The sequence below is a fragment of the Neophocaena asiaeorientalis genome, unplaced genomic scaffold (genome assembly GCF_003031525.2).
Source record: "Neophocaena asiaeorientalis asiaeorientalis breed wild unplaced genomic scaffold, Neophocaena_asiaeorientalis_V1.1 scaffold43, whole genome shotgun sequence".
NCBI lineage: Eukaryota > Metazoa > Chordata > Mammalia > Artiodactyla > Phocoenidae > Neophocaena > Neophocaena asiaeorientalis.
In genome coordinates this window covers 13,229,975-13,246,598 of record NW_020173674.1, presented here as the reverse complement: position 1 = coordinate 13,246,598, position 16,624 = coordinate 13,229,975, and the positions used below count along the sequence as shown (strand labels likewise).

The following is a 16,624-nucleotide window of genomic DNA, read 5'->3' as shown; positions in this document are numbered from 1 at the left end:
CATAAAAATACATGCCTACTATACTAGAATAGGCTAGGGATGAGGAAAATTTTATCACAAAAGAATCTAAGTGAAAGTCAAATTTTATATAAGAACATTATGAACCAAGCGAAAGCAAAGTTTACTGACATAAATTGAAGACAGTTTAACAAAATTTAAGAATTTTGATACTTTCATGTAAGATAAACACCAAAGGAAGCATATTCTCCAAGAAGTAGGTCATATACAAAATCACAAGAGAGGTGAGTTGGGATGATCTTCACACCCACAGGTCACACATTCAGGATTTCACTAGAGCTGCTTTCTAAAGTATCTCATGTGGAAGTATTGGGGACAGGATATCAGATTAGAAGGACTGCCAAATCAGAACAAACCAGTGTTTTGTCTAATTCAGATTTCCATAGAAAATTACAGCCACTTGTTCCTGAAACAGATCCCATTCATGAAAAACTTCACTGCCAAACAACACTTAATTCTAGGGTTGAAAATAACTTATTACATAAGAGTAAAAGTTATTTTCTATTTCTGTTGCTATGCTTCTATTTAAAGGCATATAGCATTTGCTTCTATTTTATTTTAAAAAGCACCTAAACAAAGGTTTACTTCAGCCAGCGTTTCAAGGTACATAAATTTATGCCTGAGGATAACAAGAGAAACGGAGCTCCTTACCCTGAGGAGTGCTTTTCCATGAAAAAGTTAATTCATAATCTGAGAAAACGTCAGAAATATCCCCCGTTCATCTTCATCAGAAAGAGATTTAGGGACTTCCCTGGTAGCGCAGTGGTTAAGAATTCACCTGCCAGTGCAGGGGACATGGGTTCGATCCCTGGTCCGGGAAGATCCCACGTGCCGCGGAGCAACTAAGCTCGTGCACCACAACTACCGAGCCTGTACTCTAGAGCCCATGAGCCACAACTACTGAGTCTATGTGCCACAACTACTGAAGCCCACGCACCTAGAGCCCGTGCTCCACAGCAAGAGAAGCCACCAAAATGAGAAGCCCACACACCACAATGAAGAGTAGCCCCCACTTGCCGCAACTAGAGAAAGCCCGCACGCAGCAACAAAGACCCAACACAGCCAAAAATAAATAAATAAATAAATTTGTAAAAGAAAAAAAAAGAAAGAGATTTAGATAAAATAACTATGCAACACACTTAAAGGCTAAAATTACTGAATACAAAGTGTCACACTTGAGGAATGGCTTTAGCTTTTCCAGGTCACTTTTCTGGTTGGTATGGTCTGCCAAGTCAAGCCCAACAGCTTTCATTTCTGTTTAAACCAGGAACCCAAACTCAATTGAGATATTCTAGTTAACAGAACTAAAGCAAAAAGAAAAGGTTTTACCTTAAGGCTTTCCTCAGTGTCTCTATACAGGCCACTATGATCTTGGGGTTCTTATTGTCCAGGCCTTTCAGGAGCTCTTCTTGCACAGCCTCTCCTTTCTCAATCTCTATGTACATTAGACAAATCTCAATGCCTAGCTCCTTGGCTTTGGCCTTGGGTTGGTTGAACACTTTACTCACAACACCTGATACAACTTCCCCTGTGGTTCTGTAATATAGATTATAAACAACAACAACCATACACATAAAAACACACTTTAGTAGAAAGAGCTGGAAAAGGTCATGGAAAGTGGGGGAAACAAATACTTTTTAAAAAATGCTGAGAAATAAAGTAAATGAGATTCTAAAAACTTTATGTTCAAGTAAAACAGAAACAAACTCACACACTTAGAGAATGAACTTAGGGTTACTGCGGGGAAGGGATAGCCAGGGAGGTTGGGGTCGACATGTACACACTGCTGCATTTAAATAACCAACAAGGACCTACTGTATAGCACAGGGAACTCTGCCCAATGTTATATGGCAGCCTGGATGGGAGGTGAGTTTGGGGGAGAATGGATATATGTATATCAATGGCTGAGTCCCTCTGCTGTTCACCTGAAACTACCACAACATTGTTAATCGGCTATACTCCAGTATAAAATAAAAAGTTAAAAAAAATTATGTTCAAGAACATGAAAAAAAAACTTATGCAAACCATAAGAGGTTAAGACATGTCACAACAGACAATGACACAGAACCATAGTTTCTATTTACACATATAGGAAATTTAAACAAGAAAGCAAAAATCCCTTGAAATCTCACTACCCAGAGAAAACTACTTTCAACTTTATGGTATCCATCCTTCTAGACTTTTCTATATGCAGAGGTAGATAGACAGATACAGATACATTTTGTAAAAATAAGATTACAGAGTTCTTACTTTTTTGGAAAATTTTTGAAAGTCATTTTAAACACTTTTTAGGACAAGAGAATTTCTTCACAGAGGGAATGGATATGTACCTTTAATAACAAAAGGCTGTTCCTGACTCCTTGGCAAGACTTTACAGTAGCTTTATTGCTTTGAGTTTCTTCTAAATTAAATAAAACCTGTACTACTGGAAAGGAGAAAACTGAGTGGGTTGGAATTACATGCAGCATTTGTCAAAAAAGTTTCTAGTATCAGAAGAAAAATGAAATTAAAAAAGCAATGGTCTCACTGACGGCAAGGGGAACTCATTGATGCTGGTTAACAAAACTGTCAAATTAATGACTGTCTTTCTTGGTATAATTTTTGAGGTGAGTCAAGTACAGTCTGCCCTCCATATTGGTGGGTTCCTTATCCATGGGTTCCTCATCTGCAGATTCAACCAAACTTGTATCAAAAATATTTGGGAAGGGCTTCCCTGGTGGCGCAGTGGTTGAGAGTCCGCCTGCCGATGCAGGGGACACGGGTTCATGACCCAGTCCGGGAAGATCCCACATGCCGCGGAGCGGCTGGGCCCGTGAGCCATGGCCGCTAAGCCTGCGCATCTGGAGCCCGTGCTCTGCAATGGGAGAGGCCACAACAGTGAGAAGCCCGTATAACGCAAAAAATATATATATATATTTGGGAAAAAAAATTCCAGAAAGTTCCAAAAAGCAAAACTTGGATTTGCCATGCAGCCAACAACTATTTACACATTATTTATATTGTAGTTACAATTATTTACACAGCATTTACATTGTGTTAGGTATTGAGAGTACCCTAGAAATGAGTTACAGTATACAGGAGAGTGTATGTAGGTTATATGCAAATACTAGGCCATTTTCCGTGAGGGACTTGAGCTTCTGTAGATTTTGCTATCCTAGGGCGTAGGGGTGGGGACATTTGTCCTGGAATCAATTCCCATGCAGATACCTAGGGATGTGTATATATATTTCTTGTGCAATTAGGTCAAGGGTCCCCATTGTTTTTTTGTTTTTTTGTATGGAGGGCTCCTTTCAATGACATAAAGACTAGTATTAGAAAAGTCAGGTTTATCAGGTATGGGAGACTGGGGTGACTGGAAACCTCTATCATCCAATAAGCTGGGAGTTACAGAGGTTATTTAGTTCGCATTATCTCTCCTAAGAGATAAAAATGCCTAATGACCATAGGGAGAAAGATGTGATTCTAAGATCACCTAGCCTGGAACCATTGTAGAAAAAGATTTAAGTAATGCCCAAATGTTTTCAGTGAAATTTTGACGTCTTTGCTAACCACCTCAGTTTCTTCTAAAAGTTACAAAAGATTTTCCCCCTTGGAGTAATTCTCATACAAAAGTCTCAAAAGGAAAAGCACTTGCTCATCAAAGCTTAAGGTAAAAACTCAAGATCTGATTTCTAATTTGCTCCTCTCTAAAGATCTCTTGTACCATTTAGACTTCTGAGAGCAGATAAAGACTGAAATGAAAAACAAGTGTCAAGGAGCTATGAAAGTTAAGAAATGAATATCCTCTAAAAGTGCTAATAACTAAGCACAGTGATCCATAAATATACATAAATTAATCCATGTAGCACGAGACAGGGGTTTTTACCAGAATAGTTGGAAAGAAACTACTTACTTTCCTGCTACATGGGCATTTTCAACATAAACAAGTGCAGCTTCTAATCCTTTCAACTGAACCACTGCATTGGAATCAGTCACAAATTTTTTGATCAATCCTAAAAATTTGGACCATTCTGGGCTCTTTTCATCCTTTATTTTCTGGAAGATCTTCAGGGCCTCTTCATACCCACTTAACCTTGCTTTCCACAGCTAAAAGAAAAGTATTTTGAAACAAAACAAAATTTAATGACATTATTATCTACCATTGGGGTTGGGGGGTGGAATGACTACCTTATACTACCTAATTTGAACAAAGGACCCCAGACTAGAAACAAAAACGGAGTTTAAGAAATCCAGATAGCTTTTTTTTTTAAAGATTAGCTAATAAACTTTTTCTTATAAGTGTTTAATATTTATGACATCCTGTCAAGGCCTTCTAGAATTCATAAACAGGCCACTATAAACGTATCCCACTTTGTATCCAAGTATTAGTCATTACTTCTTTGTAACATGACATTAAAGATGTAACAATTCAAACATGAGAAATTTTCCTGCTTAAACTGCCCAATCTCCATAGTAGGCTGTTTCTCCAGTTGTATTGTGTAATCATCAGGCAGCTTTCTACTACACTATACAGTATAACTGCTGACAAAACAAGCCAATGACACTGAAATTTGAGTTCCAGAAAAGTCTTACCTTGTGTTCACATTTCTGATCAACTGGCAGTTTCACCCACTCACTGTCATCTCCCATTGTGCTTCCAGTTTCTTCTTAGAATTAAGAGTAATTCCTGGTCAGACAAAAATCGGTATCTATTAACTCTAGCAACCAAGCTGTCTCTTAAGACAAAAAGATTTTTCTAAGACTATTATTTTAGCATGTGTAAACCAACAAAAGTAAAAAATCTCATTCTTTGGTCAAATGCCCATTTAATTCCATTAATAGAACATTTAAAAAGTAAACGAAAAAAGTTAATAAAAATTCTAAATGAGGGATTCCCTGGTGGCGCAGTGGTTAAGAATCCGCCTGCCAATGCAGGGGACACAGGTTCAAGCCCTGGTCCGGGAAGATCCCACATGCTGCGGAGCAACTAAGCCCGTGCTCCACAACTACTGAGCCTGCGCTCTAGAGCCCATGAGCCACAAATACTGAAGCCCGTGTGCCTAGAGCCTGTGCTCCGCAACAAGAGAAGCCACCGCAATGAGAAGCCCGCACACCGCAACAAAGAGTAGCCCCCGCTCTCTGCAACTAGAGAAAGCCCGCGCACAGCAACAAAGACCCAACGTAGCCAAAAATAAATAAATTAATTTTTAAAAAAAATGTAATCTATGTTAGCTGTAGAAAATCTGGAAAGTATAGAAAATATATAAGAAAGGAAAGCATTAAAATACAATTTCACTATCAATTAGTAACCAAAATGAACACTGCAATGTATCCACTTAAACCCTTCCAGATTTTTTTCAATGCACATGCAGTGTATAAATTATATGAAAAAGGGCTAATCCTCTTGTAATTTTTTTCTTACATCGTCACAAACATTTCCTCATATTTGAGAACATGATGTTTAAAGGCTGCACTACACTCCATTTTATGAATGTACCATAATTACCAAGCCTAACACCGGACATTTAAATTGTTTCAAGTTTTCCAATATTATAAATAACATAAAAGGGATCTTGCTTAATCTTTCCATCCCCAGTCCTGGTGTGACATAAAATACGTCTTCAATAAATATTTGTCTAATGAATATATGCCTTGATAGTATCCGCTATGAGTCAGGCACTGTGCAAACTACTTTTTAAACATACTGATTCATTATACTAACAACTACACGAAAGAAAGACATTCTCCCCACTTTACACACTAGGCTCACAAAGATTCAGTAACTTGCCAAAAACAACAAAGCTAACAGGCCGTGAGATCACACTAAGATTCCAAGTCTATGCCTCTTCTTTACAACTTGTTGCCTCCCATTAAAATGTAGGAAATATCCCAGGGAAAGTTACTAGAGACCGAATTGTAAAAGTTTATTAGAGTAAAAGGAACTTTCATTAAGACTTCTCTTCAAAATCCCCAAGAGTCTGTGAAACAACAGCAGTGTGTTTTAGAGCAGGAGTCAAACCTTAATAGCAAATCTACAGGAACTCTAATACAGCAATAGTGATAGATAAAATAGTACAACAGTTTGGAAAACAGTATGGCATTATTTAAATTGAAAATGCACATACTCCACTATGCAGCAACTCCATTCCTAGGTATATACCCTAGAAATTGATGCCAACTGCACCAGAAGACCTGTATGAGAGTATTCATAGCAATGTTCTTCATAGAAAAGTCAAAAGTTGGAAACACTTTTTACAAGTTCATCAAAAAGAGAATGAATAAATAGTGGTATATTCACTGAATGTAATATTATACAGCAACTTAAAGAACTGAAAGCATTGAAAGCAAGTACTCCAACAAGTTCATGTACATGGATATTGATAGCAGCACTATTCACAATGGCCAAAAATCAGCCCAAATGTCTATCCATGGATGAATAAACAAACTGTGAAACATACATACAATGGACTATTACTCAGCTATAAATGGGAATGAAGTACTTACTGATACATGCTAGAGCATGGATGAATTTCACAAACATGATGCTAAGTGAAGGAAGCCAAACACAAAAGGTTCTATATTATATGATTCCATTCATAGGAAATATCCAGAATAGATTAATCCATAGAGACAGATGGAGACTGGTGGTTGCCAGGGGTTGAGGAGAGAGGGGGAGAGAGTGGGAGTGGGGAGAAATTGCTTAATGGGGAAGGAGTCTTACTGTGATGTGATGGAAATGTTACTGTTTTGGAACTAGACAGAGATGGTGGTTGCACAACATTGTGAATGTACAAAATGCCACTGAATTGTTCACTTTAAAATGGTTAATTTTACGTTATATGAATTTCACCTCAATAAAAAAATATTTTTTTTTTCAGTTCCTAGGTGACTGTAATATGCAACCTGGGTTAAAAACCTCTAATGTTACTTTCTTGGCACAAGTTTGAGCTGCAAAAGCAATCTTTCCTATCTGTGTTTCAAAGAGAAACAGTCAATGTAAGTTTTAAAAACATTTTCCAGCCAAGAGAATGTGAACAATAATATTCGATTTTTGGTATTCTGTGAATTCTCTGCAATACTTTCTTTTTTTCTTGTTGGTTGTTTTTCGAAACATGAAGAAAAAGGTTACCTAACCTAAACTGCCTCATATAAAATATTGATGTCAGCCTTTCTCAACTTCTGAGGTGGCCCACACTCTGTCTGTGGAGTGTGTTTATCTCTAAATAAATCCACTTCTAACCTATCACTTTGTCTCTCACTGAATTCTTTCTGTGATGGGACATCAAGAACCTGAGCTTCATTAAGTCCTGAAACCAGGTATACAGCAAAGTGAGAGACTGGTTCAAGATGGTGGAGTAGAAGGACGTGCTCTCACTCCCTCTTGCGAGAGCACCTGCATCACAACTAACTGCTGAACAATCATCAACAGGAAGACACTGGAACTCACCAAAAAAGACACCCCACATCCAAAGACAAAGGAGACGCCGCAATGAGATGGTAGGAGGGGCGCAATCACAGTAAAATCAAATCCCATAACTGCTGGGTGGGTGACTCACAGACTGGAGAACACTTATACCACAGAAGTCTACCCACTGGAGTGAAGGTTCTGAGCTCCACGTCAGGCTTCCCAACCTGGGGGTCTGGCAACGGCAGGCGGAATTCCCAGAGAATCAGACTTGGAAGGGTAGCGGGATTTGATTGCAGGACTTCTACAAGACTGGGGGAAATAGAGACTCCACTCTTGGAGGGCACACACAAAGGAGTGTGCGCATCAGGACCCAGGGGAAGGAGCAGTGATGCCACGGGAGACTGAACCAGACCTACCTGCTAGTGTTGGAGGGTCTCCTGCAGAGGCTGGGGGTGGCTGTGGCTCACCGTGGGGACAAGGACACTGGCAGCAGAAGTTCTGGGAGGTACTCTTTGGCGTGAGCCCTCCCAGAGTCTGCCATTAGCCCCACCAAAGAGCTGGGTCACCTCAGTCCAAACAACCAACAGGGAGCGAACCCAGCCCCATGCATCAGCAGACAAGCAGATTAAAGTTTTATTGAGCTCTGCCCACCAGAGCAACACCCAGCTCAATCCACCACCAGTCCGTCCCATCAGGAAGCTTGCACAAGCCGCTTAGATAGCCTCATCCACCAGAGGGCAGACAGCAGAAGCAAGAAGAACTACACTTCTGCAGCCTGTGGAAGGAAAATCACATTCACAGAAAGACAGACAAAAAGAGAACTTTGTACCAGATGAAGGAACAAGATAAAACCCCAGAAAAACAACTAAATGAAGTGGAGATAAGCAACCTTCCAGAAAAAGAATTCAGAATAATGATAGTAAAGATGATCCAGGACCTCAGAAAAAGAATGGAGGCAAAGATCGAGAAGATGCAAGAAATGTTTAACAAAGACCTAATTAAAGAACAAACAAACAGAGATGAACAATACAACAACTGAAATGAAAACTACACTAGAAGGAATCAATAGCAGAATAACTGAGGCAGAAGAACGGATAAGTGACCTGGAAGACAGAATGGTGGAATTCACTGCCGTGGAAGAGAATAAAGAAAAAAGAATGAAAAGAAATGAAGACAGCCTAGGAGACCTCTGTGACAACATTAAACGCAACAACATTTGCATTATAGGGGTTCCAAAAGGAGAAGAGAGAGAGAAAGGACCAGAGAAAATATTTGAAGAGATTATAGTCGAAAACTTCCCTAACATGGGAAAGGAAATAGCCACCCAAGTCCAGGAAGCGCAGAGAGTCCCAGGCAGGATAAACCCAAGGAGAAACATGCCAAGACCCACAGTAATCAAATTGACAAAAATTAAAGACAAAGAAAAGTTATTGAAAGCAACAAGGGAAAAACGACAAATAACATACAAGGGAGTTCCCATAAGGTTAACAGCTGATTTCTCAGTAGAAACTCTACAAGCCAGAAGGCAGTGGCATGATGTATTTTAAATGATGAAAGGGAAGAACCTACAACCAACATTACTCTAACTGGCCAGGATCTCATTCAGATTCGATGGAGAAATCAAAAGCTTTACAGACAAGCAAAAGCTAAGAGAATTCAGTATCACCAAACCAGCCCTACAACAAATGCTAAAGGAACTTCTCTACATGGGAAACACAAGAGAAGAAAAGGATCTACAAAACCAAACCCATAACATTTAAGAAAATGGTAACAGGAACATACATATCAATAATTACCTTAATCGTGAATGGATTAAATGCTCCAACCAAAAGACACAGGCTTGCTGAATAGATACAAAAACAAGACCCATATATATGCTGTCTACAAGAGACTCACTTCAGACCTAGGGACACAAACAGACTGAAAGTGAGGGGATGGAAAAAGATATTCCAGGCAAACGGAAATCAAAAGAAAGCTGGAGTAGCAATACTCATGTAAGATAAAAGACTTTAAAATAAAGAATGTCACAAGAGACAAGGAAGGACACTACATAATGATCAAGGGATCAATCCAAGAAGAAGATATAACAATTATAAATATATATGCACCCAACATAGGAGCACCTCAATACATAAGGCAACTGCTAACAGCTCTAAAAGAGGAAATCGACAGTAACAATCATAGTGGGGGACTTAAACTCCTCACTTACACCAGTGGACAGATCATCCAGACAGAATATTAATAAGGAAACACAAGCTTTAAATGACACAATAGACCAGATAGATTTAATTGGTATTTATATGACATTCCATCCAAAAACAGCAGATTACACTTTCTTCTCAAGTGCACACAGAACATGCTCCACGATAGATCACATCTTGGGTCACAAATCAAGCCTCAGTAAATTTAAGAAAACTGAAATCATATCAAGCATCTTTTCTGACCACAACGCTATGAGATTAGAAATCAATTACAGGGAAAAAAATGTAAAAAACCTAAACACATGGAGGCTAAACAATACGTTACTAAATAACGAAGAGATCACTGAAGAAATCAAAGAGGAAATCAAAAAATACCTAGAGACAAATGACAATGAAAACACGAGATCCAAAACCTATGGGATGCAGCAACAGCAGTTCTAAGAGGGAAGTTTATAGCAATACAAGCCTACCTCAAGAAACAAGAAAAAATCTCAAATAAACAATCTAAGCTTACACCTAAATGAACTAGAGAAAGAACAACAAACAAAACCCAAAGTTAGTAGAAGGAAGGAAATCATAAAGAGCAGAAATTAATGAAATAAAACAAAGAAAATAGCAAAGATCAATAAAATTAAAAGCTGGTTCTTTGAAAAGATAAAATTGATAAACCTTTAGCCAGGCTCATCAAGAAAAAGAGGGAGAGGACTCAAATCAATAAAATTAGAAATGAAAAAGAAGTTACAACAGACACCACAGAAATACAAAGCATCCTAAGAGACTACTACAAGCAACTCTATGCCAATAAAATGGACAACCTGGAAGAAATGGACAAATTCTTTTCTTTTTTTTTCTGATGTGTATTTTTCTTTTTACATCTTTATTGGAGTATAACTGCTTTACAATGGTGTGTTAATTTCTGCTTCATAACATCTAGGTTCTTCATGACATTTTTTTCCCTTCAATTCCATACATATGTGTTAGCATACGGTATTTGTCTTTCTCTTTCTGACTTACTTCACTCTGTATGACAGACTCTAGGTCTATCCACCTCATTACAAATAGCTCAATTTTGTTTCTTTTTATGGCTGAGTAATATTCCATTGTATATATGTGCCACATCTTCTTTATCCATTCATTCGATGATGGACACTTAGGTTGTTTCTATCTCCGGGCTATTGTAAATAGAGCTGCAATGAACATTTTGGTACATGACTCTTTTTGTGGACAAATTCTTAGAAAGGTATAACCTTCCTGAACCAGGAAGAAATAGAAAATATGAACAGACCAATCACAAGTAACAAAATTGAAACTGTGATTAAAAAATCTTCAAAAAAATTAAAATATTGATGTCACTGTGCTATATTTTCTGAAATGGCTTCTACTACTTCATAGCTTCAGTTTTTTAAAAAAAATTAGTGTTTATGATTTTGCTGCTTTCCATTCAAAGGAAAGGCTTGCTTCATACCAAAACTTTCCCAGGGCTTCCCTGGTGGCGCAGTGGTTAAGAATCTGCCTGCCAATGCAAGGAACATGGGTTCGAGCCCTGGCCTGGGAAGATCTCACATGTTGCAGAGCAACTAAGCCCACGCGCCACCACTACTGAGCCTAAGCTCTAGAGCCAGCAGGCCACAACTACTGAAGCCTGCGCGACTACAGCCTGTGCTCCGCAACAAGAGAAACCACAACAATGAGAAGCCTGTGCACTGCAACGAAGAGTAGCCCCTGCTCACTGCAACTAGAGAAAGCCTGCGTACAGCAACAAAGACCCAACACAGCCAAAAATTTAAAAATAAATAAATAAATTTATTTAAAAAAAGCAAAACTTTCCCAGCCACTGAAATAATGGATAGTGTTTTGTGTATACGTGTGACACTGAGGACTACTGCTCTGTCTTTATCTTTTTCCAGGATCAATATACTAAGAAAAAAAAGCACTTCACTAATTTTTCCCCATAATTATTTTAATTTTAAAATTAATTTTACAATTTAATTTTTTACATATATAAGAAAATATATACAATATATGTGTTAGGAAGCATTACAATAAACTTGATATATTGACCTACCACCCAAACTGAAAATTAGGACACTACTAATATTATTACTGCACCTGTGCATTTCTTTCCTACCCCATCCTTCTTACCACAGAAGCACCTTCCTAAAGTTCACCTGGTTCTATGCTGTAGTCAGTCACATATTCCTAAACAAAATTAACTGTGCTTGTTTGTGAGCCTTAGAAAAATGTTGTAGTCTTCCATAAGTTGCTTTTTTCATTCAATGTTTCAATTGTAAAATTCATCCATGTGGTATACTGTAGTTTAAATCTACTAAAAGTGTGGTCCAAAGACTTGTGCTGTTTCACAAACTTATCATTCAGAGATAAGTACAGAAATAGAGGTAAGTGTTTAGAAACTGCCATAACATCTATTCTAACTTCTTTCATTATAGTGGTTTGAGGAACTGAAAAAAGTTCAGCAAGGCTAAAGTATAAAATGCAACAAGAAAAGTGAAAGGGTATAAAGAGTAAGGCTAGAAAGTAGTCCAAATCAGACCCTGGAAGGTCTTGTAAGCAATATTAAGGAATTTAGACTTTATCCCAAAGGTAGAAGGAGACTTTGAAGGACTGTAGACAGGAAAATTTCATATGCTACCAAACTTGCATTTTTCAAAGACTATATAATGTAAATATAAAAGCAATGTAAAGAATGTCTTGGAAGGCAGTTAACAATGGAGGGAAATCAGTTAGAAGGCTGTAATCTAAATGAAGGATGATGATGGCCTGGAACTTAGAGTAGTAGCAATGCAGGTGGAGAAAACGGGATGGATTTTAGAGCTACAAGGAATGTCAAGGACTGTCTTTATTGAGTGACTGTAGAAGGAGTGTAAGACACGGATGAAAATGAAGTTTTGGGCAAGCTGAGTTTGACATGTACACTAGACAAGGGTAGATGCGGGAAGCAGCTGGAGATTCAAGCCCGGTATTCACGAGAGAGATAAAAATTTAGGAGTTAACAGTAGATAAATGTAATTAAAACCAAGGGGGTGGATGATAGTACTGAGGGAGAGTACATAGTGAGAAGAGCCCCAGGTTAGAGTTTAGATGAAACCAGCATCTACAGGACAGGTAGATGAGCCCCTTAGACCACCATGTACAGTGTCTGACATATATAAAATGATCAATTAATGTATGCTGGGGAAAGAAAAAAACCCACAATAACTCAAAATGCAGTAACAGTCTTATCAAATTTGAGTTTTTGCTACTTGAGGGAAACTTTATTACTTTCTATGTCTGGCTGCAAATCTACACTTTAAAAAAATTAAAAGAATTCTGTATCTTCAAAACCACCACTAACTTGAGGTTGAGGCCTTGGGTAAGTTACTTAGCCAAATATATATTGCCTCAGCATGCTTGTGTGTAAAGTGGGAATAATAATACATACCTCAGAGAATTGTTGTGTGGATTAAATGAGTCAGTACATGTAAAGCTCTTAGACTAGGTACTTGGCATCTAGCAAGGGCTCAAAAAATGTTAGCAATTTACTATCATTATTTGGCATCCCAAATTTGAATTTATTTCATTTCTAAATTACAGTTGACTTTACTTTGGAATTTTATAGGATTAAAAGAGCAAGTCTATAGGCACCTCAGAATATTGTTTAATGCATAAAATATATGATCATATTAAATCAGTTATGTTGAAATAGTTATATATGTTGAATATAATATAGTTATGTTGAAATATAGTTATCAAAATATTTTGAAATGTGAATATATGGGCTTCTCCATTAATATATTAAATAAAATCTAGCAGCAGATTTAATAACTACTCCGGACGGGGGCACGAACCCGTGTCCCCTGCATCGGCAGGTGGACTCTCAACCACTGCGCCACCAGGGAAGCCCTAAAAATATTTTTATATACTACATAACATGATTATGAAAATGATTTCTATTGGTGACAAAGGCATAGGTTCTTATAATATTATTGTAGTTTATTGCCTACATTATTAACTGAAGAAAATGTCAAAATTTCAGTTAGGACTTCCCTGGTGGCACAGTGGTTAAGAATCCACCTGCCAATGCAGGGGACACGGGGTTCGATCCCTGGTCCGGGAAGATCCCACATGCCGTGGAGCAAATAAGCCCGTGCGCCACAATTACTGAGCCCAGGTGCCACGACTACTGAAGCTCGCACACCTAGAGCCCATGCTCCACAACAAGCAAGCCACTGCAATGAGAAGCCCGCACGCTGCAATGAAGAGTAGCCCCCGCTCTCTGCAACCAGAAAGCCCGCACGCAGCAACAAAGACCCAACGCAGACCAAAAGAAAGAAAAAGAAATTTCAGTTATAAGATTAGTGCAAATACAGATGTAATTATTTTTCCATACAAATTTACAGAGTCCCTGAATTCTAACCCAGCTTTAAACCTCTTGATCTACAACCTTTCAAATTCTATGATCAAAAACTTTAGGGCATTCCCTGAGGACATGTAACTTTGCCATCAGTTTTGATGTGGAAACACTATGATATATAAATGTTGTTGGACAATAGTAGTTTTAAGAGTAAAATATGAAAGTTTTAAAAAAGCTAGCTCTGTCCTTTATTTATTGAGACTTTATTTTCTCCTTTGTATTTCCATTGTATTAGATAAATAAATGTGAATGTAGAATTGTAAAAAAAAAAAAAAAAAAAAAAAAAAGACTTTAGGGCACTGCTTACAATCATCTCAAAGTCCCTAGTTAAAATAACAGTTAACACCCATCCTGTATTTCAGTAGCACTTCATATTTTACATGTATTTTTACAATCATTCATTTTCTATGTATTTCATAATGTAAATGCAAGCACACTGTTATATTATCTCATTCAGGTTTAGTTTCTTTCTTTTTCATATTATTCTTAGTTATGTGACTCTTACTAAACTATAAGATTCTCTTGAGCAAAAGCCTTTTGTCTTATTAATCTCTATCTTCAAAAGGGTCAAATAAATAAATAAAGTATCATTATCCTCTTTTTACATATGGGGAAAAAGAGGCTCAGCGTCCTGCCCAATGTCACTTAAGTAGGGGACAATGGTCTAAAAGAGATTTCTTTTTTTTAAATTTATTTTTGGCTGCATTGGGTCTTCATTGCTGCACACGGGTTTTCTCTACTTGCGGTGAGCGGGGGCTACTCTATGCTGTGGTTCATTGCGGTGGCTTCTCTTGTTGCAGAGCACAGGCTCTAGGCACGCGGGCTTCAGTAGTTGTGGCACACACGCTCGGTATTTGTGGCTCGTGGGTTCTAGAGCACAGGCTCAGTAGTTGTGGTGCACAGGCTTAGTTGCTCCGCAGCATGTGGGATCTTCCTGGACCAGGGATCGAACCCGTGGCCCCTGAATGGGTAGACGGATTCTTAACCACTGTGCCACCAGGGAAACCCCTGAAAGAGATTTCTTGATACCTAGTTTGGTGAAATTCCTACAACTGACCTACATATGGTTTCTACATTATCTATAGTGAAATCTATTCACACTCTACAGTATAAACAGTAAGAATTATTTTGGTGATTACTTAACTCAATAAAAATATAAAGGGCAAATGAGAGTATATGTGAAAGACAAGTTTATTTGCCTCCAAAGGACTTAGGTAATTTAGGGAAATTTAAAATACAGTTAGTTGGTAAGGGGGAATCATCCCTAATCAGCAGCTGCCGAATAATCAAGCCTAACTACCCAGTTGGGCCTCAGAACACTGTTAACCTGTCTTTGCGTAAGGAAGAAATGACTACAGTTTTAATTATAATTTGGGGTTATCCATGTAGTCTGACCCTTCTCCCTCACAACCCTTATTCCATTGAATACTGACTCTACCAGTTGAAAAGGAAAATATTTCATTGAGATTAATTAAAAAACTAAAGGGTGGTAGACTATAATTTCTATAGCTCATACTAGTTTTAAATTTATAACTATAATTCTAGAATATTTGCAGGGGGGACAGTAGGGGAAAGTCATTAAAGTGGCTACCTGTTTGTAAGTTAAACTTTGCCTCTATCTGCAAATTTTAACTAGCCATTATCACAAAGGAAAGTAAAGGCCTTAGGAACATTTAGAACATATTCAGGAAGTAATGAAGAGGACCCTCAGAGTTCATAAAACAGAATACATGTAGAATAAACCAACAATTTCATGAAAAGTCACACCAGTTAAAGGCCTGAGTGATCTCTTTAGAGACATGTAGTGCTGTTTTCAATATACACAGCAAATTAAAACCAAACTAACATTCATAATAGCCAAAGAGTGGAAACAACCCAAACCTCTATCCACTGATAAATAGATAAAACGTGGTAAATCCACAGAATGGAGTATGATTCAGTAATAAAAATTAAGTACTATAAAGAATTCCTAAAACTCAACAACAAAAAAAGCAAACAACTTGATTAAAAAATGGGCAAAGAACTTGATTAGACATTCATCCAAAGACAGACAAATGGCCAATAAGCACATGAAAAGATGCTCAAGATTACAAACATTAGGGAAATGCAAATCAAAACCACAAGTATTACCTCACACCTATTAGGATGGCTACTATCAAAAACCCAGGAAACAACAAATGTTGGCAAGGATATGGAGAAACTGGAACCCTTGTACACTGTTGGTGACAATGTAAAATGGTACAGCTACTGTGGAAAACAGTATGGCCGTTCCTCAAAAAATTAAAACAGAATGACAATATGATCCAGAAATTCCACTTCTGGGTATATGCCCAAAATAATTGAAAGCAGGATCTTGAAGAGATATCTGTACACCCATGTTCATAGCAGCGTTACTCACAACAGCTAAAATATGGAAGCAACCCAAGTGACCGCTGATGGATGAATGGATAAGCAAAATGTGGTATACACATACAAAAGAATATCATTCAGCTTAAAAAGGACAGAAATTCGGACATGCTATAACCTGAGTGAACCTTGAAGACGTTATGTTAAGTGAAATTAAGCCAGCCACAAAGAGACAAATAGTGTATGATTCCACTTATATCA

General features: G+C 37.8%; 1 protein-coding gene across 3 annotated transcripts in view; it reads right to left on the bottom strand.

The window, feature by feature from the left end:
* Window positions 1-16,624, bottom strand: part of CKAP5 (cytoskeleton associated protein 5) — a 108,181-nt gene that overhangs the window by 68,363 nt on the left and 23,194 nt on the right. For 2 of the 3 annotated variants that reach the window (XM_024748841.1, XM_024748842.1), the window contains exons 2-4: window positions 4,591-4,684; window positions 3,911-4,104; window positions 1,348-1,554 (exon numbers count right to left, since the gene is read on the bottom strand). In XM_024748841.1, coding sequence (XP_024604609.1) covers window positions 1,348-1,554; window positions 3,911-4,104; window positions 4,591-4,647 — 458 coding nt within the window. In that variant the 5' untranslated portion in view covers window positions 4,648-4,684. The remainder of the gene's footprint in view (window positions 1-1,347; window positions 1,555-3,910; window positions 4,105-4,590; window positions 4,685-16,624) is intronic. The other variant, XM_024748843.1, reaches the window with a different exon arrangement.